This window comes from Colletotrichum gloeosporioides, assembly GCF_011800055.1.
Source record: "Colletotrichum gloeosporioides strain Lc1 chromosome Unknown consensus_13, whole genome shotgun sequence".
Taxonomy (NCBI): domain Eukaryota; kingdom Fungi; phylum Ascomycota; class Sordariomycetes; order Glomerellales; family Glomerellaceae; genus Colletotrichum; species Colletotrichum gloeosporioides.
The window spans coordinates 1,182,059-1,200,952 of record NW_025544658.1 but is presented as its reverse complement, the minus strand read 5'-3'; the positions used below and the strand labels follow the sequence as shown (position 1 = coordinate 1,200,952).

Here is an 18,894-nt window from a genome sequence, read left to right as displayed (position 1 = left end):
ACTGAGCGGAAACGGTGACGTTTTCTCTTTTCACTTATGAGCGGTGATTGGGCACATATGCTACATACAATGCCACCTCTTACCTAAATGTGCTTGACCAAGTCGGCTAAAACCTCCTTCCGCCAGCGGAAGAATATGCTGGCATGTGTATCGTCTTCCAGTCTGAGGTGAGCATGGTCCCCTAACCGCTTCGCTATCTGAACCCCGTGATTCGGAGGTACAAACGTGTCAAGCTGTCCATACCACAGCCGCATGGGCAGGTCAGTCGGGATGTCTTCCACATTAAACCCATACTCTGTTCCACACAAGTGCCCGTCGTGACTCACTCCATCAATTCCTTGACGATAATACTGACGACCGGTCATGACCATCCGTGCCACAATCTCCCTATCTGACCACAGACCAAGCTCCTGTCTCGGATAAGTCGCCTTCTTTTTCTCTGCATCTTGTAGACGTAGTTCCAAACGCTGTTCGTCTGGTAAGTTGTATTGACCTTCCCGGTAAAAGTACCAGCCTGCAACCCGGGGGCCATATCGCCATCCATAGGTGAATCCGAGCCAGTGGAACCAACCTGCTCCGCTCATGCCAATATCAGGTGGTCCGATTCCACAGACGATGGCGACGGCTTTGAGCTTCTCGCGAGGCATGGCTCGCGCACAGGCAAGAGCGTATGGTCCGCCCCCTGACACGCCCTATTATCCAAGTCAGAAATGCATGTCGGGATAGAAGTACCATGTTCGGCTCACCATCACCCCATATTCGTTGATTTTTAGGTGAGAAGCAAGATGTTCCAGGTCTTTCGGGTGATCTAAAAGCGTCCTTCCGGTCTGGAAGGTGCTTAGCCCCATGCCAGGGCGGTCCGTCGCGATGATGCGGGCGCCAGTCTCCAGGGCTGCCTCGTGGAGATGACCGGCTTCAACGCGAGAGCCGGGAAGTCCATGACAGTAAAAGATGGGCTTGCCTGTCGACAGGCCGTACTGTGAGTACCCGAGCTTCCGACCATCTGGCAGCGTCAAGACCTCAGTCGTGTCTTTCTCTGGGACTAGCCATGACTCTGATGGCGCATCGGTGGGGCTATTGCGAAATAGCAGAGACTTTAGATATGATATTGACATTGTGGAGCGCGAGTCCGTGTGGCGTGCAGCGACAATGTGGACCTTTCAGGGCACAACTTGGCTGAACTTATATGTTTCCTTGAAGGATTCGTAGCGCTTACGCTGAATTCCGGCATGTAGTGCAGGTACGCAGTACCTCGTGTGTCGACCTATTCCGGTTAGGCACAAGGAGGCACGGTATGTCTTACAGACAGCTCTTTGACAAGCCCGCGGGAATATTCGGAGCAGGAGGGCACGTGAGACAAGCTCACATCTCCCAGAGGATGAAGATCTTGTTGATGACGGAGGGTGAGTCAATGAGCCTTGAATTCTTCGGAGACGCATGACTTCGGCGGCTAATTTCTGACATCAAAACTCGCCGACCCTTCCGCAAATACGCATACCTGCGGACTGAGTGCCAAGACACTTCTTGCCGCGAATTGTAGAAGACCTTCGTAGGCCAAGCTTCACCAAGTCGGAGATGCCGCGCAGAAATCTGCTACTCATTTGCTATCAAGGCGCAGTCCGGCGACTTTGTGGCACAGACGTGTATGTCCTATCATTGGCAAAGTGATTAAGTGAATGCCGACTGGAATGAGACACCTTTCGTTAAGGTTCTCGTCCAGTAGGCACGTATTACACCAGTCAAAACTTGGCAACAGCGAAAATCGATGAAGTTGGTGAACGTCCACGTCTTTGGGGAATGATTCACGTGGTGAGGCCCCGACCGTAAGTCGTGCTCGTCTTCCCCTCAAGATGATGAAATTCAGAGGCTGTTTATCGGCCCTAATGAAATGCAAATAGGTCTGGTCTGACTACCTAGCCGCCGATGCCAGAGCGGGATGCCGGTGAATCGACTCCACTCTGCCGGGCGGGACCCCATAATTACAGTGGACCGCTCCCGGCAAGGGAGACCGCCTATTTCTCCTGAACTACGACTACTACTATTTCTGCGATTACAAACATGAATCTGCTCTACTATCTTCGCCGTACTCACCATGCTTTTTTGGAGATTTCTATTGGCATCATTGATAATGATCAATGATCAGGTACATAGGAAGTATAGCTGCGCATGCAAAGAAAATCAGGAGGTCTTCGGATCGGGGACCCGACTGCCTCGACAACAATCCTACGCATGCATGAGCGTCGGCGGGAGGTGTCAAACAAAAACCTTACAACGGAACATTTCATCGTCAGCTGGGGCTTGTTATTTCACAGAGAAATCGACTCTGCCAATTAAAGCACGAGCAGAAGTAGACGGCGTTCCTGAGCTGATCGCGCCAGCTCCACAAGCGTAGTCAGGGCGCTGTGAGTCGAGATGATTCATCGCCGCTAAGCCGAAACAGAACGTATTGGGGTGATACCTCTACATTTTCCTCTCAACAGACGATCAAAATTTGTTCCGGAATCCTGCCTCTCACAAATGAGCCAAATGAGCCATCGCATTTACCTGTTACAGCAACTGTGGCAGTGTCAATGGTCATATTGCATGCATCGCGGGCTCTCCGTTGAATCTGTCTGGTGGGGTCGATGGTGGTCAGGGGCCGGCTGACCGCCATCCATTGACCGCCACCGCTAGCCTGTAGCAAACCTCGCTCTCTGGACTCCGCGTATAAAACAGCAACCTCTTCCCACGAGGAAACCAACAGAACGAAGTCTAATTAGTGCTTGATCTCATCCCTGACTTTCGAAAATGCGACACTTTACGATTCCAGACCGGGCCACGGGCCTGCGGGAAGTGCCACGGTCCCAACTAGACCTCAGAACCGACCCGGATATCATTGCAGAACTCAACACCTTCCGCCCCATTACCTCCGAGAAGAATGTCTGGGCATTCTGGGACAAAGGGCTTGACGCCATGTACCCGAGCTACAGATGCACCGTTCTAAACTGGGTGCGCAAACTTGGCCCCAGTTGGACTGTTCGACTTGTCAACCTCATCGATGGCTCACCAAACAACGTCTACAACTTCATCAGCAAGGATTGGCTCCCGGATTGCCTTGTCAACATGACCATGGACGGAGCTCACAAAGCCCAGCATGCGTCAGATCTCATTCGGCTCCCGTTACTCTTCGAACATGGTGGCGTATGGATGGATGTCGGTAACATGCTGCACACTCACCTCGACGATCTGTTCTGGGACGCTCTTTTCGATCCTAGCTCATCGTACGAGATTGGTCTCTGGATCATCACCGGTCAGATCAGGAAGAAATGGGGAAGCTTCGGCAACTTCATGCTCGCCGCTAGGAAGGGGTCCATCTTCATCAAAAACTGGCACAACGGCTTCAATGAGCTTTGGAGAGATCGCACGAACGAACGCGGCTTCCACAAGCACCCACTAATCCAAGAAATCGGAATCGCCGACGGCATGGCTGACTGGAATTTCGAAGAAAAGGTCCTGCAGATGAGCGACTACGTTGCCCAGATGCTCATCGGCGACCGCACGAGGAATCTCCTCGATGTGGAGACTGGCTGGAATGGACGCGACTTCTACGAGAGAAAGGCTTTCATGGTGGAAGGCATTAATAACGGTATTCTCGGGGCCATGAAGACAAACTACGACGGCGCCAAGCAGATCGAGATCTTCACGACAAGACTGGATGAACCGGACGAGGCGAGAAGGAAAGCGGCCGAGGAATTTGTAATTGACATGCTTGAGAACAGCCACATGTACAAGGTGTATCATAACTCAGCAGGTGGACTGCCTGCGCTGGGAGATCTCATCAAGAAGGAGGGATTTCAGGATGCAGATCACAGACCAGGAACCTTTGGCGAGCTCTACAGATATGGAACGGTGCATTGGCGGTCGACAAGGAAGGTTGAGCGGTTGATACCTCCGCCAAGTGAGGATGAGCTGATTCGAGCTACCCCGACTACTTGTTCGGTGATAGGTAGATGAAGCAGAATAAAATAGACAAATATGCGTATTCTCCGGAATCGAATTTTATGGGCAGGCACGTTTAAGTTCAGACCGCAGTAACTGACTACCTTAGTGCTTCAGGTGAATATTGTGTGGCCATTGGCTTGAGCAAGAGTATGTACTTTTCTGGCATTAAGCCCACACACACTATCCGTTTATGTCCACTCGTAGTCATGTAGAAGGATGCGACTCGGATTTGATTTTCTATTTCTTCCATCTCCCTCTCTATCTTCCATCATCCAGCAAGCCGTTTCAACTAACGTTCGCAGTTCACTATGTCGCCATCCAAAAGAACGACTCTAATGTAATTACCCTTGTTGTTCAAGATAGTGCAAGACAAGAAGGCCATCGTCCATGGCAACTCAAAATCCGAAACCGAAATCGCATTGAACGAATCGCTGGCCCTATTTCAAACGGGGGATCCAATATGGCGCAAGGACGATGTCGATGTTCGCAATCAACCAGAACCCAGCGACAAAGACACAACTGGCGTCTCCAGAGGATGTCATCTGAGTGGCACGCAAAAAGATCAATGCCGTTGATATCGACGAAATTCAAAAGCAGCGTCCAGATGCTTCGACTTGGGAAATAAATTTCGAACTGAACTTGCGTCGCAGCCCGATCATCCATCTCCCGGTCGAGGTTTCACTCTTAATTATGGACAATGTAGAGTTAGCCAATCTCTTCATGCTACGCCAGGTTTCCTTCACGTTCTGGCGTTTGTATTTGGACAATCGGTTCTCTCAACCAGGCGCGCGCCTCGATAAGTCGAGGTTCCGAGGAGATGAGCAAACTGTCCGAAGGTCGGCAGAAGTTTCATTCTGCACACCGTGCCTGAAGCATCGAACTTCGAACGACACCGAAATACAATTGTATCACTTGACCCTGGGACACATAATGTGGTGTTACTGCTGCAACAGGTACCATCCCAGGTTATGGTTTCATCGGAGGAGCGAAGACGCAACTCGGTGGGTCGCGAATGTATTATCTCAAAAGGTCGTGTTTATCTCTGTGCCCATCTCAAGGTTTCTCTGAAGGACGTCGGCCGTCGGATTGGCTCGGCATCGGATGGAGCTGCGTCTGGGCAGAATTTGACCTACATGAGATGCCAAACCTGCAGCGACCTGGCCATATCGACAGCTGCTACCGCCAATGCCGGATACATCAACCCTCCAACAGTGTCTTGATGCCCTTGGCTTCAGAAGGATCCTAGTGTTGTATTTCATTGGACTTGACCGGCTCTCATCGTCGGAAAGACTGACCGCGTGAACGACGAAACCTTGACAGCTGCATTAAAGGCATTAAAAGCACGACATGGCAGCATATATTGCCCACATATCAAGTCGAACCTCGAGCAGTTGCTCAGACCATTTCATCCAGAGTATTGCTCTTGTCTAGGGGCCGATAGTCGAGTCGGTGGCGTTGTTCCATGCAACCCTAACACGAGAAAATTGCCAAGGGTGATTGCTCGTGAAGAAGGCCAAGACGTAGCTGAGGACTACAACTTCCTTCCTCAAGAGAAGCCTCTACGACACATGGTACACCGCGAGGGATGCAGCATGTTATATTGTTGGGACAGAAATAATGATCAGATCTCCCTGTCGAGAACGTCTGTCGTGCTGGCACCTGCAAAAGACGGTATGGATTGGGACCAATCCGGGATGGCACTGCTCAATCCTGAATCCTTCGGGGTAACATCAGATTTGGAGACGAGGAATCTTATCTGGTGTGATGACAGAAACTGTGCTAATGGCCGAGGAGGATGGAGGATCTTCAGCAGCAATCTGACAGGTTATGAATATCAAGAAAGCGCAGTACACCCGCCGGATGGTTCGACATGGGCAGGAAGAAGCCCAATCATGGGCTGTGGCGAGGCACCCCACGCCGGGATTCGTTGTTGTCATTTCTGAAATCGTCAAGTTGCAAGACAGAATCTCAGATAGCGTTGGGGCGAGAATGAGAGAAGACGAAGGTCGACGAAGAGCTGGTGGAGAGACCCATGTCATGCGTCTTTCGTTTCCAGAGGTACCCAAAGAAGGCAGGGGCGCCCTACATGTTGCCAAGAAGATGTATCATACCTCGGGCTGATTTATCGCCTGAAAGGCATGAAATGACGGTTAGGTGTGAGTGAAAACTTTGAGGCCTGTGATCGATCTCTACCACGTCGCCTACGCTAATTGAAATGTTTCTCTCCTCTTGAAGTCTAAATAGTATAGAGCTCGTAAGAAGAATCGCCTAAGATGTAAATGCAACTTGTCCATTTTTAAATGACCGTCCAGCCTGGTGATACTTTCTAAGTCTAAGCAACTATAAACTACGGCAGCCCTTTTGCCGCTTTAGTCTTCAACAGGTTTAGAAGGATGAGACACTTTAGTTTCTCAAACCTTACTCCTAGCAATTCGGATCACAAAGCGTCTCGATAAAGCAACGTAAATGTACAACAACAGCATGGATAAGTAGCACTCTTAGGTCGCGGGATGCCGTTAATGAATACTTAGCAAATGAACAGAAAGCCACAGCATGACCAATTAAACATTGTTCACTGCAGTTGTTCATCGTCAGGGAGACTGGCTTGCAAAAGGGCCAGCCACACGGGGCTCTTCCAATTGGCTGGCTCGGATACCTTCTACCTATCTCATGCCTTCCTTCTGATGCCGAGGACGCACCGCCCACCTAGACGTGAAATTAGACTCATGGGAATGGAAGGCAACGTTCCCGTCCCTCAGCGGACAAACTTCGTTGCCGAAATAGTCTACACGCACTGGGGCTGAATGACCAACCACCGAAGGAACCGAGATTGGGTGCGTACGCCGTCCATATCGTCCAATGAACAGCTACCAACGTAGCCCTACTTTGTGCTCTCATTAGCAGGATGACGGATGAGAAAGGTTCCTGAAACCAGAGTTTCCAACTCTGTCTTTCCCGACTGAGAAGGAGGGGCGGGATGCTATTGACGGCGGGGGTTTGGCGCGGGCGGAGAGTGGGGGGAACCGGCCGTCGCTGCTCGGGGAGGCGAACAAGGTTATTGTTTTCGTCTCATCCGGCTCGGTCTTCGGTGCCCCACTGCTGGCCGGTACCCGCTTACGATGGCCATGGATGCCGGCTGGTTTGACTTCATTCTTGGAAGATATAAGAAATGGATGTCGTCCCGATACGGAGTTCGTGTGATCAAGATAATTTACAGCAACCGACACCATTAACTGCATAGAAAACTCAATTACATCGACAACTTTCGTAACGCAATCATGGCCATCACTCCAAGCGAACTTCCCGGCCTCATTTCTCAGTTGTCCGCTCTCGTCAACTCAAATCGAGACGGGGCACCAACCCCGGAGATGGAGCTCATCGCGGAGAAGATCCTATACGCGACACGGCCGTACGGCAACGATGCCATGAACCGCATCTACCCGTACGTCGAAATCGTGACGATCAGACTGTTCATAGACTGGGGCGTTTTCGAGAACATCCCTGACGAGGGAACCATTTCATACGCGCAACTGGCAAAGAGGGTGGATGCCGATGAGTCAATTCTCAGTAAGCATGAAGCTCAGGTCCCCATGTCGATATCAAATGAAGCCTAAGACAAACCAGGACGCTATGCATGGATTCTTGTGGCGCGGAACATCCTCATCCAGACGGGCGAGGAGCTGCTATCTCACTCGGAGGTATCAAAGAAGTACATACCTGGCAATCTGGAAGTGAAACTGGCCACGTTCTAGTACGAAAACCACGAAACTACTCACCTTACGTGCGCATGCTCACCTAACATACAGCTACGATGAGATGTTCCTCACAGCGGTGAAGATGCCAGAGTACTACCGCCACTACGGACGCCGCGAGCCGACGCAGCAGAACCACACGCCGTACTCCTACGGCCACGGCGAGCCGGACAAGACGCTGTGGGAGATCTGCCACAAGGAACCCGCGCGGTTGAAGCGCGTCATGGACGCCATGGACACGGTTACACACGGCCCGATGATCGGAAAGGAGTACGATTTTAGCTGGCTCAAGGCGAAGATCGCGGACCCGTTGCAGAAGGACAGGATCCTGTTTGTGGACGTCGGCGCTGGGAAGGGGCATATTACCAAGGCGATTCTGCAGGAGAACCCGTTCATCCCTCGCGACCGCGTGGCGTTGGAGGATCGGGACGAGGTTATGAAGCAGGTTGCGGTGAATCCTGATCCGGGGCTTGCGGGGGTGAAGCTGCAGAGTCATGATTTTCACACGGAGCAGCCTATCAAGAGTGAGCAATTCCTCAGGAGGAGAAGGTCTTGGGCTGTGCTATATGGCTAACGCATCGCAGATGCTTTCATCTACTTCATCTGCCGCTGTCTTCACAACTACAGCGACGAGGTGTCTGGGAAAATGTTGAATCATCTCAGCCAGGCCATGGGGTCGGACAGCAGGGTGCTGGTTGCGGAAATGGTCATGGATGACCCGCCACAGCCGTTGCAGGCCATGTATGATTTCACTATGCTTGACATTGGCGGGAAGGAGAGAACGGCGAAGAATTGGGCTCAGATGGCGGCCGGAGCGGGGTTCAAGGTGAATAAGATATACGGTACAAGTAGAGAGATGAAGGTTGTAGAACTGGTCAAAGCCTGAGGATTCAAATGCTTGGGAGTTGTCATTTAATGGACGAGGAATTTGACGACCTGAACTCTCGTATGCTTAATCTTAGGTAACAGTCTACATTAAAATTGTAGTCGCGCAGACGTAGAAATACCAAGCAGTTTGTTTGATGGTTTCTATAGCATAAACTGGGCATGAGCTGAGAGCTAAGTTGACGATCATGGCCGGTAGCTCACTTCTCCCAGATAACCTGGCTCTCGCGGCTTCTATCAGGAACAAGTCGCCTAACCGTCCAAATAAGGTAGGTCACCTGCCAATAGGTGCCAGCATCGTATTCACATCCAACCTCCCAACCCAGCCTTGGCCCAAGCGACCAACCGAGATCTTGGCACATCGGTCTCCTTCCCGTCTGGTCCAAAACAGGATCAAGACCCGCCGGACTGCAACCCCGTATACGCAGGTTGCGCGCCCACGCACACTTGCCGAGATGTTACGACGCAATCGCATGATGCCTTTCTTAACGATCTGAAGAGGTGAAATTTGCTGTATAAGTTGGGGCAGCTCTGTCGTTGCGTAAGGCGGGCAGGTATGAGAAGGAGTTTGCACTCTAGGTCTCAGTCTCGACATCATGCCTTCGTTCTGGACCTTGGCCGTTGCGGTGCTGCCTTTTCTGGGTAGCACCAGTGCCCTCTCAAGACGTCAGAATGGATCTTCCGTCGCTGTGTCGAATCGATATATTGTCGAATTTGCCAAGGTAAAGATACCGCAGCTTCTCCCTCACTAGTCAATTTGAACGACCTCTCACCATACACACAGGGCCAAGCCTCTTTGCAAGGAGAAATCGCCTCTTTACCTGACGTCGAAGTCGTCAAGACATTCCAAAACGACATCTTCTCCGGTGCATACGTCAAGACCGAGACACACGATGTAGCCAGCCTCCAAGCACTTCCGGACGTCATCAAGGTCTGGCACAACCATCTCGTCAAGCTCGATCCCGTCAAAGTCGCGCGGTCTTTCAGCGAAGACGCGGCTTCGGCGAACTACTCCACGCACCACACGACTGGGGTGAACAGGCTGCATGAGGATGGAGTCTTTGGAGAGGGCGCGAAAGTTGGCGTCGTTGATAGCGGGATACAGTACTCTCATCCTGCGGTGCGTGCCTTCATCCCTTAGATGCTACATGGCCTCGTGGTTCTGACATGTATAGCTCGGCGGCGGATTCGGCGCTGGATTCAAGGTTGCTGGAGGTTTTGACTTTGTTGGCGACGGAAGTAGGCGATTCTTTGCTCAGACTCTGATTTAGGTGTTGATGATTCCCAGATTGGCCTGATTCGGGTGAGAAGGAGCCCGATGATGATCCCGTCGACATCCTCGGCCACGGGACCCATGTCGCGGGCATCGTGGCGGGCGCTTCTACCAAGTGAATGCCCCTTTGTAAATTACTTCAAACCCCTGTACTGACTTGACCAGCTTCGTCGGCGTCGCCCCGAAAGCCTCGCTCTACGCATACAAAGTCTTCACTTCAACAGGCGAAACAGACGAAGCCACACTCATCGAGGCGTTCCTGAAAGCCTACGACGACGGTGTAAGCCCCCCTTCCTCACCTCACACTCTCGCAGTCTAACAACCAAAAGATGGACATCATCACCGCCAGCATCGGCGGCCCCAATGGCTTCTCCGACAACGCCTGGGCCGAAGTAGCCTCCCGCATCGTCGACCAAGGAGTCCTCGTCACCATCGCCGCGGGCAACTCAGGCGACTCCGGGCCGTTCTACGGCTCCTCCGGCTCCTCAGGCAAGAACGTCCTCGCCGTCGCCTCCGTCGAGGGCGAGGTCGCGCCCATGCCGGCCTTCAAAGCCACCTTCGCCCTCCGGAACGAGACCTCCTCCAGCAGGATCGGGTACATCCCTTCCGTGCTGTACTTCCCCGAGTCCGTCGCCGGATGGCCCATCGTGCCCCTCGGCCTCGATACTAATGCCATTGATGAAGCGTGCGAGCCGTACCCGGAGGGCTCGCATAACCTCACGGGGGTGGTTGCGCTTGTGCGGCGCGGCGGGTGCGACGGGATGACGAAGCAGGCGAATCTCAACGCCCTGGGCGCGCGGTACATCCTCATCTACAATAACGAGAACCCGCTCGTGCAGCTGTACACGGACGACTACCAGAGCGCAATTGCCGTCATCGAGAGACGCTCGGGCGAGGCCATCGTCGAGGCGGTCAAGGCCGGGGCCAGCGTCACCGCCGACTTCTCCGCGGGCCCGAACGACGTGGTGGGGTTACCGCGCGACTTCGCCGGGCTCCCGTCGTCGTTTACCTCCTGGGGCGGGCTATACGACCTCGAGCTCAAGCCGGACATCGCTGCGCCGGGCGGCGAGATTTTCAGCGCGTATCCCACGGATGGCTTCTCCACGCTTAGCGGGACGAGTATGGCGTGTCCATACGTGGCGGGCGTGGCGGCGCTGTATATAGGCGCACACGGCGGCCGAGACGTCCACGGCCCGGGCTTCGCCAAGATGCTCGCGCGAAGGATCATTGCCAGCGGGAAGACGGTGAAGTGGTGGGACGGCGCGCTCGACATGGCGGCTCCACCTCCGCAGGTTGGCACGGGGCTGGTTGACGCGTTTAAAGTCGTGAATGCCACCACGTCGCTTGAGTTTGAAAAGTTCGCGCTCAACGACACGACGAATTTTGTCGCTTCTCACGAGGTTGCGGTGAGGAACGATGGGGCTGAGGATGTGGCGTACACGTTCTCCGTTGAAGATGGGGCCGGAATGGAGATTCTGCTGCCGCTTGACACATCGGTTAGTAGCTCCCCGAGGGTGAGGGCGATGGAGGAGGTTGAGCCGAGGGAGATGCCGGTTGGAGTTACTCTACCGGAGGGCTTTACGCTCAAGGCTGGGGAGGAGAAGACGGTCAGGTATGTGTTACGGAGTCAGCGAAGGGAAGACGGGCTGACGAGTGCAGTGTGACGTTCCAAGCACCCGACTTTGGTAACCCGGCAGGATTGCCGCTGTACAGTGGGAAAGTCATCGTAACTGGGAGCAACAATGAGTCCCTCGCCATACCGTACATGGGTAAGAGACTGCCGACGCGGGGATCTCTGGGTTGTGTCACACAACTAACCGCATGATAGGTCTCGCGGCAGACTTGAAGAAGGAGATGGACGACATGTACATGCACGGCTTCCCCAAAGCAACGACGACGTACAACTTTATCCCTATTGAAAAGAAGCCCTAGTGAGTTGCCTGTTGTTGACAAAATCGGCAAGTCGCTAACACGGTTCACAGCTGGACGAATGAGATTTGGCAGGATGAGGATTGGCTCTGGCTTACCATTCAGATGAAGTGGGGGTCCAAGGAGCTCCGATGGGACGTAAGTTTCGCATCCCCTTCTGTTGTTCAAAGAGCACCTGGTCCTGACCACCCTTGCAGATCTACGAGGCCGGATGGAACGAGAGCGACTGGAGCTACCCGCCGGCGGTCGGGGAGGGCGGTTACATTGGGTCGGTGGCGTACTACGACCGGTCCGACACGGAGTACTGGAGCCCGTTCTCGGACTCGAGCGGGCCGTTTGACGTGATCCCGTTCCCGCTGGAGAACGTGCACCGCAACGCGATCTACACGTCGTACCGGCACACGTTCTTCTGGTTCGGCGTGTTGGCGAACGGGTCGCAGATTGAGCCTGGGAATTACACGTGAGTTGTGCACTTGAGGGCATTTACGCAGTATGAGACATGTTGTTAACGAATGCGATTGCGACAGGATGCGATTCGCTGCCCTCAAGCCGTTTGGAGACCCGGCCAAGTCTGAAGATTGGAGCATCTGGAAGTCTCCTCAGGTTTCCATCCTGGGAAAGTTTGGGCCGAGTCCTTGGGGTCGACAAGGGTGATGGATGTGGGTTATGAGACGGATGTATGTCATCAAGTCTGTCTGATGAAAACACCAACAATGACCACCAGTAAAAGAAACACATCGTGAAGCCGCGCGTGCGTTCACTGAGTAAGGTCTGTCTTGTCAGCAATGTGAGCACGCGATTCGGTGAGGGCCGCTCGGATGGGCCCCTCGGCGGGAGCGGGCTCTTGTGGAGCCGCTACCGCCCGGAAAGGCAGGTGCTTATCGCTGGCAGCAGCAGTGTTCCCCGCCGAAGCCGGCGTCCCCGCGATAGCTGTGGGTCCTGGTGCGGGGCACTCACCGTGCCAAGTGGGGCCCTCCAATCAGCGTGGTATCGGCACTTTATTGACATGTTGCGGCCAATTGCCCAATGATAGCGGGCGTTTCTCGCAAGGTTCTGTTGGTGGCCGTAATGGTAGCAATATCTCGCTGAAATTACAGCAGAATTGTTTTCCTGGAAAATCTCCACGAGCTGATAAGAAGCGGGCAATCACATCACCACCCCCCGGGCATCACGTCGATTGGCCCGCATCAGTTCCCCAGTTATCGTCTTGTTTGTTACGTTTGTCATTCTCGATTGAATCAGACGAACCTTCCCCAACACAAGCTCTGCCAAAATGTCGCACGGGAACCTGCAGCGGACCGACCAGCCTGCTGGATCCTTCCCTACCACCCTACTTGCTTGGTAGCCAATCTATGGATACCAAGACGACCGTTTCCCTATCACGTTGTGGGCGCAATTGACACCCATGCCCATCCCACGAACGATAACGGCCATGGGTGAACCACGGTGACTGACAGCAATCACTGGGTAGCTTCCCTGATAAAGCTTGGCCGCGCCTGCTGCTGTTGCTGCCGCGACTCCTGCATTCCGCTCCAGCTTCCCAGCCCAGCTCTTCCTCCTCGGTCTCTGACGCAGGCGCACCTCTCCCCGCCGACAAGCTCACACCTCGGTCCAAGCCAGCCAGTCTCTCAAGAGCTCCATCGCCATGAAGTCGTTCGCGACCACCGCCGCCGTCGCGCAGCTGCTGCTCGGCCTCCTGCAGCCCGCCCTCGCGGCCCCGAGCACCTATGCCGGGCCCCCGAAGCTGGGCGCCGTCGCCTCCGAGACGGACATCTGCAGCGAGATCGGCACCAACCTGCTGAAGAAGGGCGGCAACGCGGCCGACGCCCTCGTCGGCACCGTCTTCTGCATCGGCACCGTCGGCATGTACCACAGCGGCATTGCTGGCGGCGGCTTCATGCTCGTGAGGTCCCCCAACGGGACCTACGAGTTCATCGACTTCCGCGAGACTGCCCCTGCCGCGGCGTACGAGGACATGTACGCCAACAACACGGCGGCCAGCATGTACGGCGGCCTGGCAAGGTGAGTTCCAACCAGATCGTTTACAGAGAATGCGCCCATGCTAACAACGCGCAGTGGTGTCCCCGGTGAGCTCCGCGGCCTGGAGTACCTGCACAACAAGTACGGCCGCCTCCCCTGGGCCGACCTCGTCGCGCCCTCCATCAAGATCGCCCGCTTCGGCTTCCGCGTCAACGAGGACCTCGTCAAGTACATGAACGCCGTCACCCCCAACGGCAACTTCCTCACCGACGACCCCTCCTGGGCCATCGACTTCGCCCCTCACGGCTACCGCGTCCGCCTCAACGAGACCATGACCCGCAAGCGCTACGCCGACACCCTCGAGGCCATTGCCAATGGCGGCGCCGACGCCTTCTACACCGGCGCTATCGCCAACGCCACCATCGCCGCCCTGCGCGCCGCCAACGGCACCATGACCCTCGCCGACCTGGCCAACTACACCGTCGCCATCCGCGAGCCCGCACACATCACCTACCGCGGCCACAAGCTCACCGCCTGCAACGCCCCCTCCGGCGGCATCGTCGCCCTCAGCGCGCTCAACACCGTGTCCGGCTACGAGAACTTCGGCGCCCCCGCGAGCCGCAACCTCTCCGTCCACCGCCTCGACGAGGCCATCCGCTTCGCCTACGGCCAGCGCTCCAAGCTCGGCGACCCGCTCTTCGTCGACGGCATGTCCGACTACACGGCCGCCATGATCTCCGAGCAGACCGGCGCCGAGGTGCGCTCCAAGATCTCCGACTTCCGCACCCAGAACGTGTCCGCGTACAACCCCGACGGCTTCGAGTCCCTCGAGACCCCGGGAACGTCCCACGTGGCCACCGCCGACGCCAGCGGCCTCGCCATCTCCCTCACGACGACCGTCAACCTGCTCTTCGGCTCGCAGCTCATGGTCCCCGAGACGGGCGTCATCATGAACAACGAGATGAACGACTTCAGCATCCCCGGCTCCAGCAACGCCTTCGGCTACATCCCCAGCCCGGCCAACTACATCCGCCCCGGCAAGCGACCCTTGTCCTCCATCGCGCCCGTCATCGTCGAGAAGCCAGACGGCAAGCTGTACTTCGTGATCGGCGCGGCGGGCGGCAGTCGTATTATTACCGCCACCATCCAGAACCTGCACAACGTGCTCGACCGGAACTTGACGGCGCCCCAGGCGCTGGCCGAGCCCCGTCTGCACGACCAGCTCAGCCCGGATCGTATCAATGTCGAGTACTCGTATGATAACAGTACGATTAGCTACCTGCAGTCGCTCGGCCACAACGTTACGTGGGTTGCGCCTGGTAGCTCCTCCGCGCAGGGTGTGAGGTTGTTGGAGAACGGCACTTTTGAGGCTGCGGGTGAGCCGAGGCAGAAGAACTCTGGCGGTTATGCTGTGTAAATGTCGTTGAGTGGCATGCTGAGAAAAATAGAGTGGTTGTGAGCGAGGCGTAGAGAGACGTCTTACTACCTATTACACAAGGTAAAACGCGCGGAAGTGTCGCTCGAAAGCTACATTACTAGTAAAATAAGAATATATCACAATACCAAATTTTGTGTTATCGCTATATATCATAGACGATCCCAATGGATGGCGGTGACCCATCCGTCTTGTGCGGGTGGCAAGGCAAGCAAGTAGGTGATGCAAGATGAATTGGCAAATATACTTGGCACTGCACGACATCATTGATTTGAAATAATATTTCCAACCGAATTGAAGTAATACCAGTCCAGAGTAACTCCAGAATTCGGTTCTTTGCATACTTTGTCTCGGAGAACTCCCCAAATTGGGACCTCGGTCAGACCTGATCAACAATCTCATCAAAGTTACACGGCGGCGTGCATATGTGCCATGCAGGAATACCTGAAGTGTTCCGGCCGTAACACATCACATAGAATCTGCTCGAAGTTGCAGCCCAATGTTGTCGCATCGTCCTCTTTTTCTTTGCCTCTGCCCTCCTCGTCAATCCAACATCCATTCCATTGAAACTCTGGCTATTGGATAGTACCACACTGTTGAGTCGCGTTTCTTTGGACAAACAAATTCATCATTCTCATTCCCAACACATCGTGCAAATGGCCGAAAACAACGTAGACCCGCCTCTGGTGTCGAGCACTACGGAGGCAGCACTCAACACCCCGGACAACCCATCGAATGATACAGATTCAGCGACAGGCCATTCACCCGGGCCTTCAGACGAATCTCCTCGAGTTGGCAACGATGTCTCCCGACAGCTCGCGGAATTGAAAGCATTGAACGAAAAGCACTCCCAGATCATCAGCCTACTTCAGAACAGGTTCAACACCCCAGTTGACATCTCGGAGGATGCATCGATACTGATGAAAGCCGTACGGGACGACTGGAAAAGCAGGAGCTCACATCGTAGGCTAGACGTCAGTTCTGCCGAAGGCTTCCTACTTCAGATGTTGTCCTGTGGCATTCAGTCCATGGGAAGCGTTCCCAAAGGAATGAGTTCTTTGGAGCAAGGCTCTGTTGAGCTGATCGCTTACCAAAAGAACATGTTCCAAAAAAGCCTCTCAGGTTTCACCAAGAGTTATTTGTCCGTCTGGGTTGAGGAGTTCATTAATTTATGGCCTCCCGGAAAATTCTTCTGGGATGAGCCGACATGGAGGCCCGCCATTTTCGCCAACGGGAAATCAATCAAGCAAGCCTCTGAATGCCTATGGCCGAGCGACCCAGACTTTCTCACCAGACTGAGCCAAAGTCAACACGATTGGAACTTCTTTGCTGTGATTCCGCCCGAAAACAACCAGACGAAAGCCGCATTTGACATGCTATCCATCTTGCAGGCTAGACTTCACATGTACGACTCTCCCGGTACTGAGGTACGTCTTAAAACTCTTTTCTCCATGCAAGCTTAAGCAGAAACCTCAAGCTTACGGTTTGGTTACTTGTGTTCAGGGCTCTGCCGGCGAGAACGCATCGGCCCACCCTCCCATGCATGGCATTATATGGTAAGCAATCCAGGCAGTGTTTCCTTTGAAGTTCCAACTAAAATACAACCAGCTCTCTTGGAATACGGCTTTCCAAAAAGCTTCTCAGTTTTGAAGATCTTACAGCAATTTGTCTTATGTCATCTGAAAACGATTTCAGATTCAGCGATATATCCTTCCTCAGACATCATTCGGGGCCGCGGAAGCCTCTCCCTGATTTCCACGCATGGAGGAAATACAAACGACTTGGCAATCAAGCTGCGGAGGAAGGAGAATTATGGTTTTCTTTAGAACGTCTTTTCTACTCCATGAAGTCGTTCACGTTAACCGTCACGGATGAGGCCGGTGACGCTACGAGTCAAGAGAACAGGAGAGCTGGCACATCTTCTGGCTCGGAATCTCTCACAAATGGTCTTCAGTTAGAGCGGGAGGTTCTGAGTATTACAGGGACTTCTGGGACACGGATTTCGCTACTTGAGCGTAGGTACTCCACGATGCTGGCAATGACGCCCCATTGCCGTCCCATAGGGAACTTTCGGTTGCTCTCCATGACGGATCTGGCTGAATACGCCGACGGTAACTCTGAATTTCCAATGCATGAGTCCTATTGGGAAACAAGTGGCATTAACCCGGCAGGTCAGATGACGGGTATTACAGCGCTTCAGGTCCAGATCTTTCTGTTCATCACTTCGTGGGATAAAGACTGGACCAAGACATTAGATGCGTTGAGTGCCGTGGTTTCTGTTACGGCAAGTCAGCCCAAGCACATTATTAAAGCATTATTGACCTTCAAAATATAGCCAAACTCGATCGAGACCGACAGCGAGCTGGAAGAATTGATGTACGACCCTCAACTGACGAAAACGAAAACCTACTTCAAAGCCCTGCAGATTCTGCGAATATTCTCGGATATTATCGAGGAAGCAGACATTCAGGTGGAGTCGTTGTCACCTCACCGGATTCCTTCTATACAAGGTTCACGGGGACAATGGGCTTTTCAGAGAGAAAACCTTGTCCTCAACTACAATTGGACCATAGTAAAGTCATTTCACAAAAAAGCATCAACGAAGCACCTTACCCGAATCTCCGCATTGAAGAAGGAAATTGAGAGTCTCAGGGATGGTGTGAGTTTGTAGTACTAGATGAAGGGCAATTCGCTAACAGTTAATAGCTATTCAATGCGCAGTCGGTCAAAGAAGCTCAGAAAAGCAGGGAGTTGAATAAGATTATGATGGTGTTTACAATCGTAACCATCTTGTTTCTTCCCCCATCTTTCGTGGCCGTGAGTTATCCCATCAGACATATTGAAGCTTGATTAGGACTGAAGCTCATTTCTGAAACTAGACTTTCTTTGGCCTGGATATTTTCCACGCCGCAAGCGATGCTCAAACTCGGAAGATATTCTGGTCTGTCTTTAGCATCGTAACTGTGACTACTTTTGTCACGTCACTTGGTGCCATTCTCGGACTCTTGACATCCACAGAAAGATGGAACAAACTCCTGACTGAGATTCCTAAGCTGGCCGGAAGCTCCGACAATCGTCCAGCAGAAGAAGGAGAATCTGCGACCAAACAGAGCACCTGGAAGTGGCTTGCTTCATTTTTGGAGAGGCATCGTAAGGGCTCTGGCACATCGGAACCACACGTTTAGCCTTTGGCAATCTTATGTATGATGAGCGTGGTTCCGGGTAACTTTCGCGCTATCAGAGCAAAACATGTATTGCGATGCGTTTATTGGAAGCCGCTGTGCGGCAGTCCTGGTTTTAGTTTTATTTCTCATGCTATTCGCCATAACACACTTAATCATCCAACGGGCTGTTGTCAACTTCTGTGGGCTAATTAGCATCAATAGCGACACGTAAGAGTCTTGATGACCAGATATGGATTCGGGAAAGACATAAAGGGAATAAGCCGGACAGGGCTCGACAATTAATTCGAAATTCTGAGAGAAGTTTAATCCGGGCACCTCCGTTTCCCAAATCCCATCTTTCACCAGAAAAATAACCCCCAATACCCCGCATTCCCCAAGTGACAATGAGCCGACAATTTTCCGGCGACGGCCTATTCCATACCCGAGCTGGTTCACAGTTAAATCCGGGGCAGATGCGACCGCCGAGCTCCACGT

At 53.4% G+C, this 18,894-nt stretch overlaps 6 protein-coding genes across 6 annotated transcripts; 5 read left to right on the top strand and 1 right to left on the bottom strand.

The window, feature by feature from the left end:
• Positions 1 to 83: 83 nt before the first annotated feature.
• GCG54_00002747 (uncharacterized protein) lies at positions 84 to 1,115 on the bottom strand (the record flags this gene model as incomplete). The annotated part of the gene is made up of 2 exons (XM_045402830.1): positions 84 to 692; positions 747 to 1,115. The coding sequence occupies 2 exons, from the start codon at positions 1,113 to 1,115 to the stop codon at positions 84 to 86; spliced, it is 978 nt and encodes a 325-aa protein (XP_045269448.1).
• Positions 1,116 to 2,787: 1,672 nt separating this feature from the next.
• GCG54_00002746 (putative glycosyl transferase FCK3) lies at positions 2,788 to 3,993 on the top strand (the record flags this gene model as incomplete). The annotated part of the gene is made up of 1 exon (XM_045402829.1): positions 2,788 to 3,993. One exon carries the CDS (start codon positions 2,788 to 2,790, stop codon positions 3,991 to 3,993), a length of 1,206 nt encoding a protein of 401 aa, XP_045269447.1.
• Positions 3,994 to 7,259: 3,266 nt separating this feature from the next.
• On the top strand, positions 7,260 to 8,619 carry GCG54_00002745 (O-methyltransferase lepI; the record flags this gene model as incomplete). Its single annotated transcript, XM_045402828.1, has 4 exons — positions 7,260 to 7,548; positions 7,606 to 7,732; positions 7,788 to 8,257; positions 8,318 to 8,619. The coding sequence occupies 4 exons, from the start codon at positions 7,260 to 7,262 to the stop codon at positions 8,617 to 8,619; spliced, it is 1,188 nt and encodes a 395-aa protein (XP_045269446.1).
• A 595-nt stretch (positions 8,620 to 9,214) lies between these two features.
• On the top strand, positions 9,215 to 12,474 carry GCG54_00002744 (Minor extracellular protease vpr; the record flags this gene model as incomplete). The annotated part of the gene is made up of 11 exons (XM_045402827.1): positions 9,215 to 9,340; positions 9,403 to 9,738; positions 9,794 to 9,857; positions 9,907 to 10,006; positions 10,057 to 10,171; positions 10,221 to 11,503; positions 11,551 to 11,660; positions 11,720 to 11,822; positions 11,874 to 11,958; positions 12,018 to 12,280; positions 12,348 to 12,474. The coding sequence occupies 11 exons, from the start codon at positions 9,215 to 9,217 to the stop codon at positions 12,472 to 12,474; spliced, it is 2,712 nt and encodes a 903-aa protein (XP_045269445.1).
• Positions 12,475 to 13,465: 991 nt separating this feature from the next.
• GCG54_00002743 (Glutathione hydrolase proenzyme) lies at positions 13,466 to 15,217 on the top strand (the record flags this gene model as incomplete). Its single annotated transcript, XM_045402826.1, has 2 exons — positions 13,466 to 13,842; positions 13,897 to 15,217. The coding sequence occupies 2 exons, from the start codon at positions 13,466 to 13,468 to the stop codon at positions 15,215 to 15,217; spliced, it is 1,698 nt and encodes a 565-aa protein (XP_045269444.1).
• Positions 15,218 to 17,264: 2,047 nt separating this feature from the next.
• Positions 17,265 to 18,085, top strand: GCG54_00002742 (uncharacterized protein; the record flags this gene model as incomplete). The annotated part of the gene is made up of 3 exons (XM_045402825.1): positions 17,265 to 17,507; positions 17,571 to 17,894; positions 17,942 to 18,085. The coding sequence occupies 3 exons, from the start codon at positions 17,265 to 17,267 to the stop codon at positions 18,083 to 18,085; spliced, it is 711 nt and encodes a 236-aa protein (XP_045269443.1).
• Positions 18,086 to 18,894: the final 809 nt, after the last annotated feature.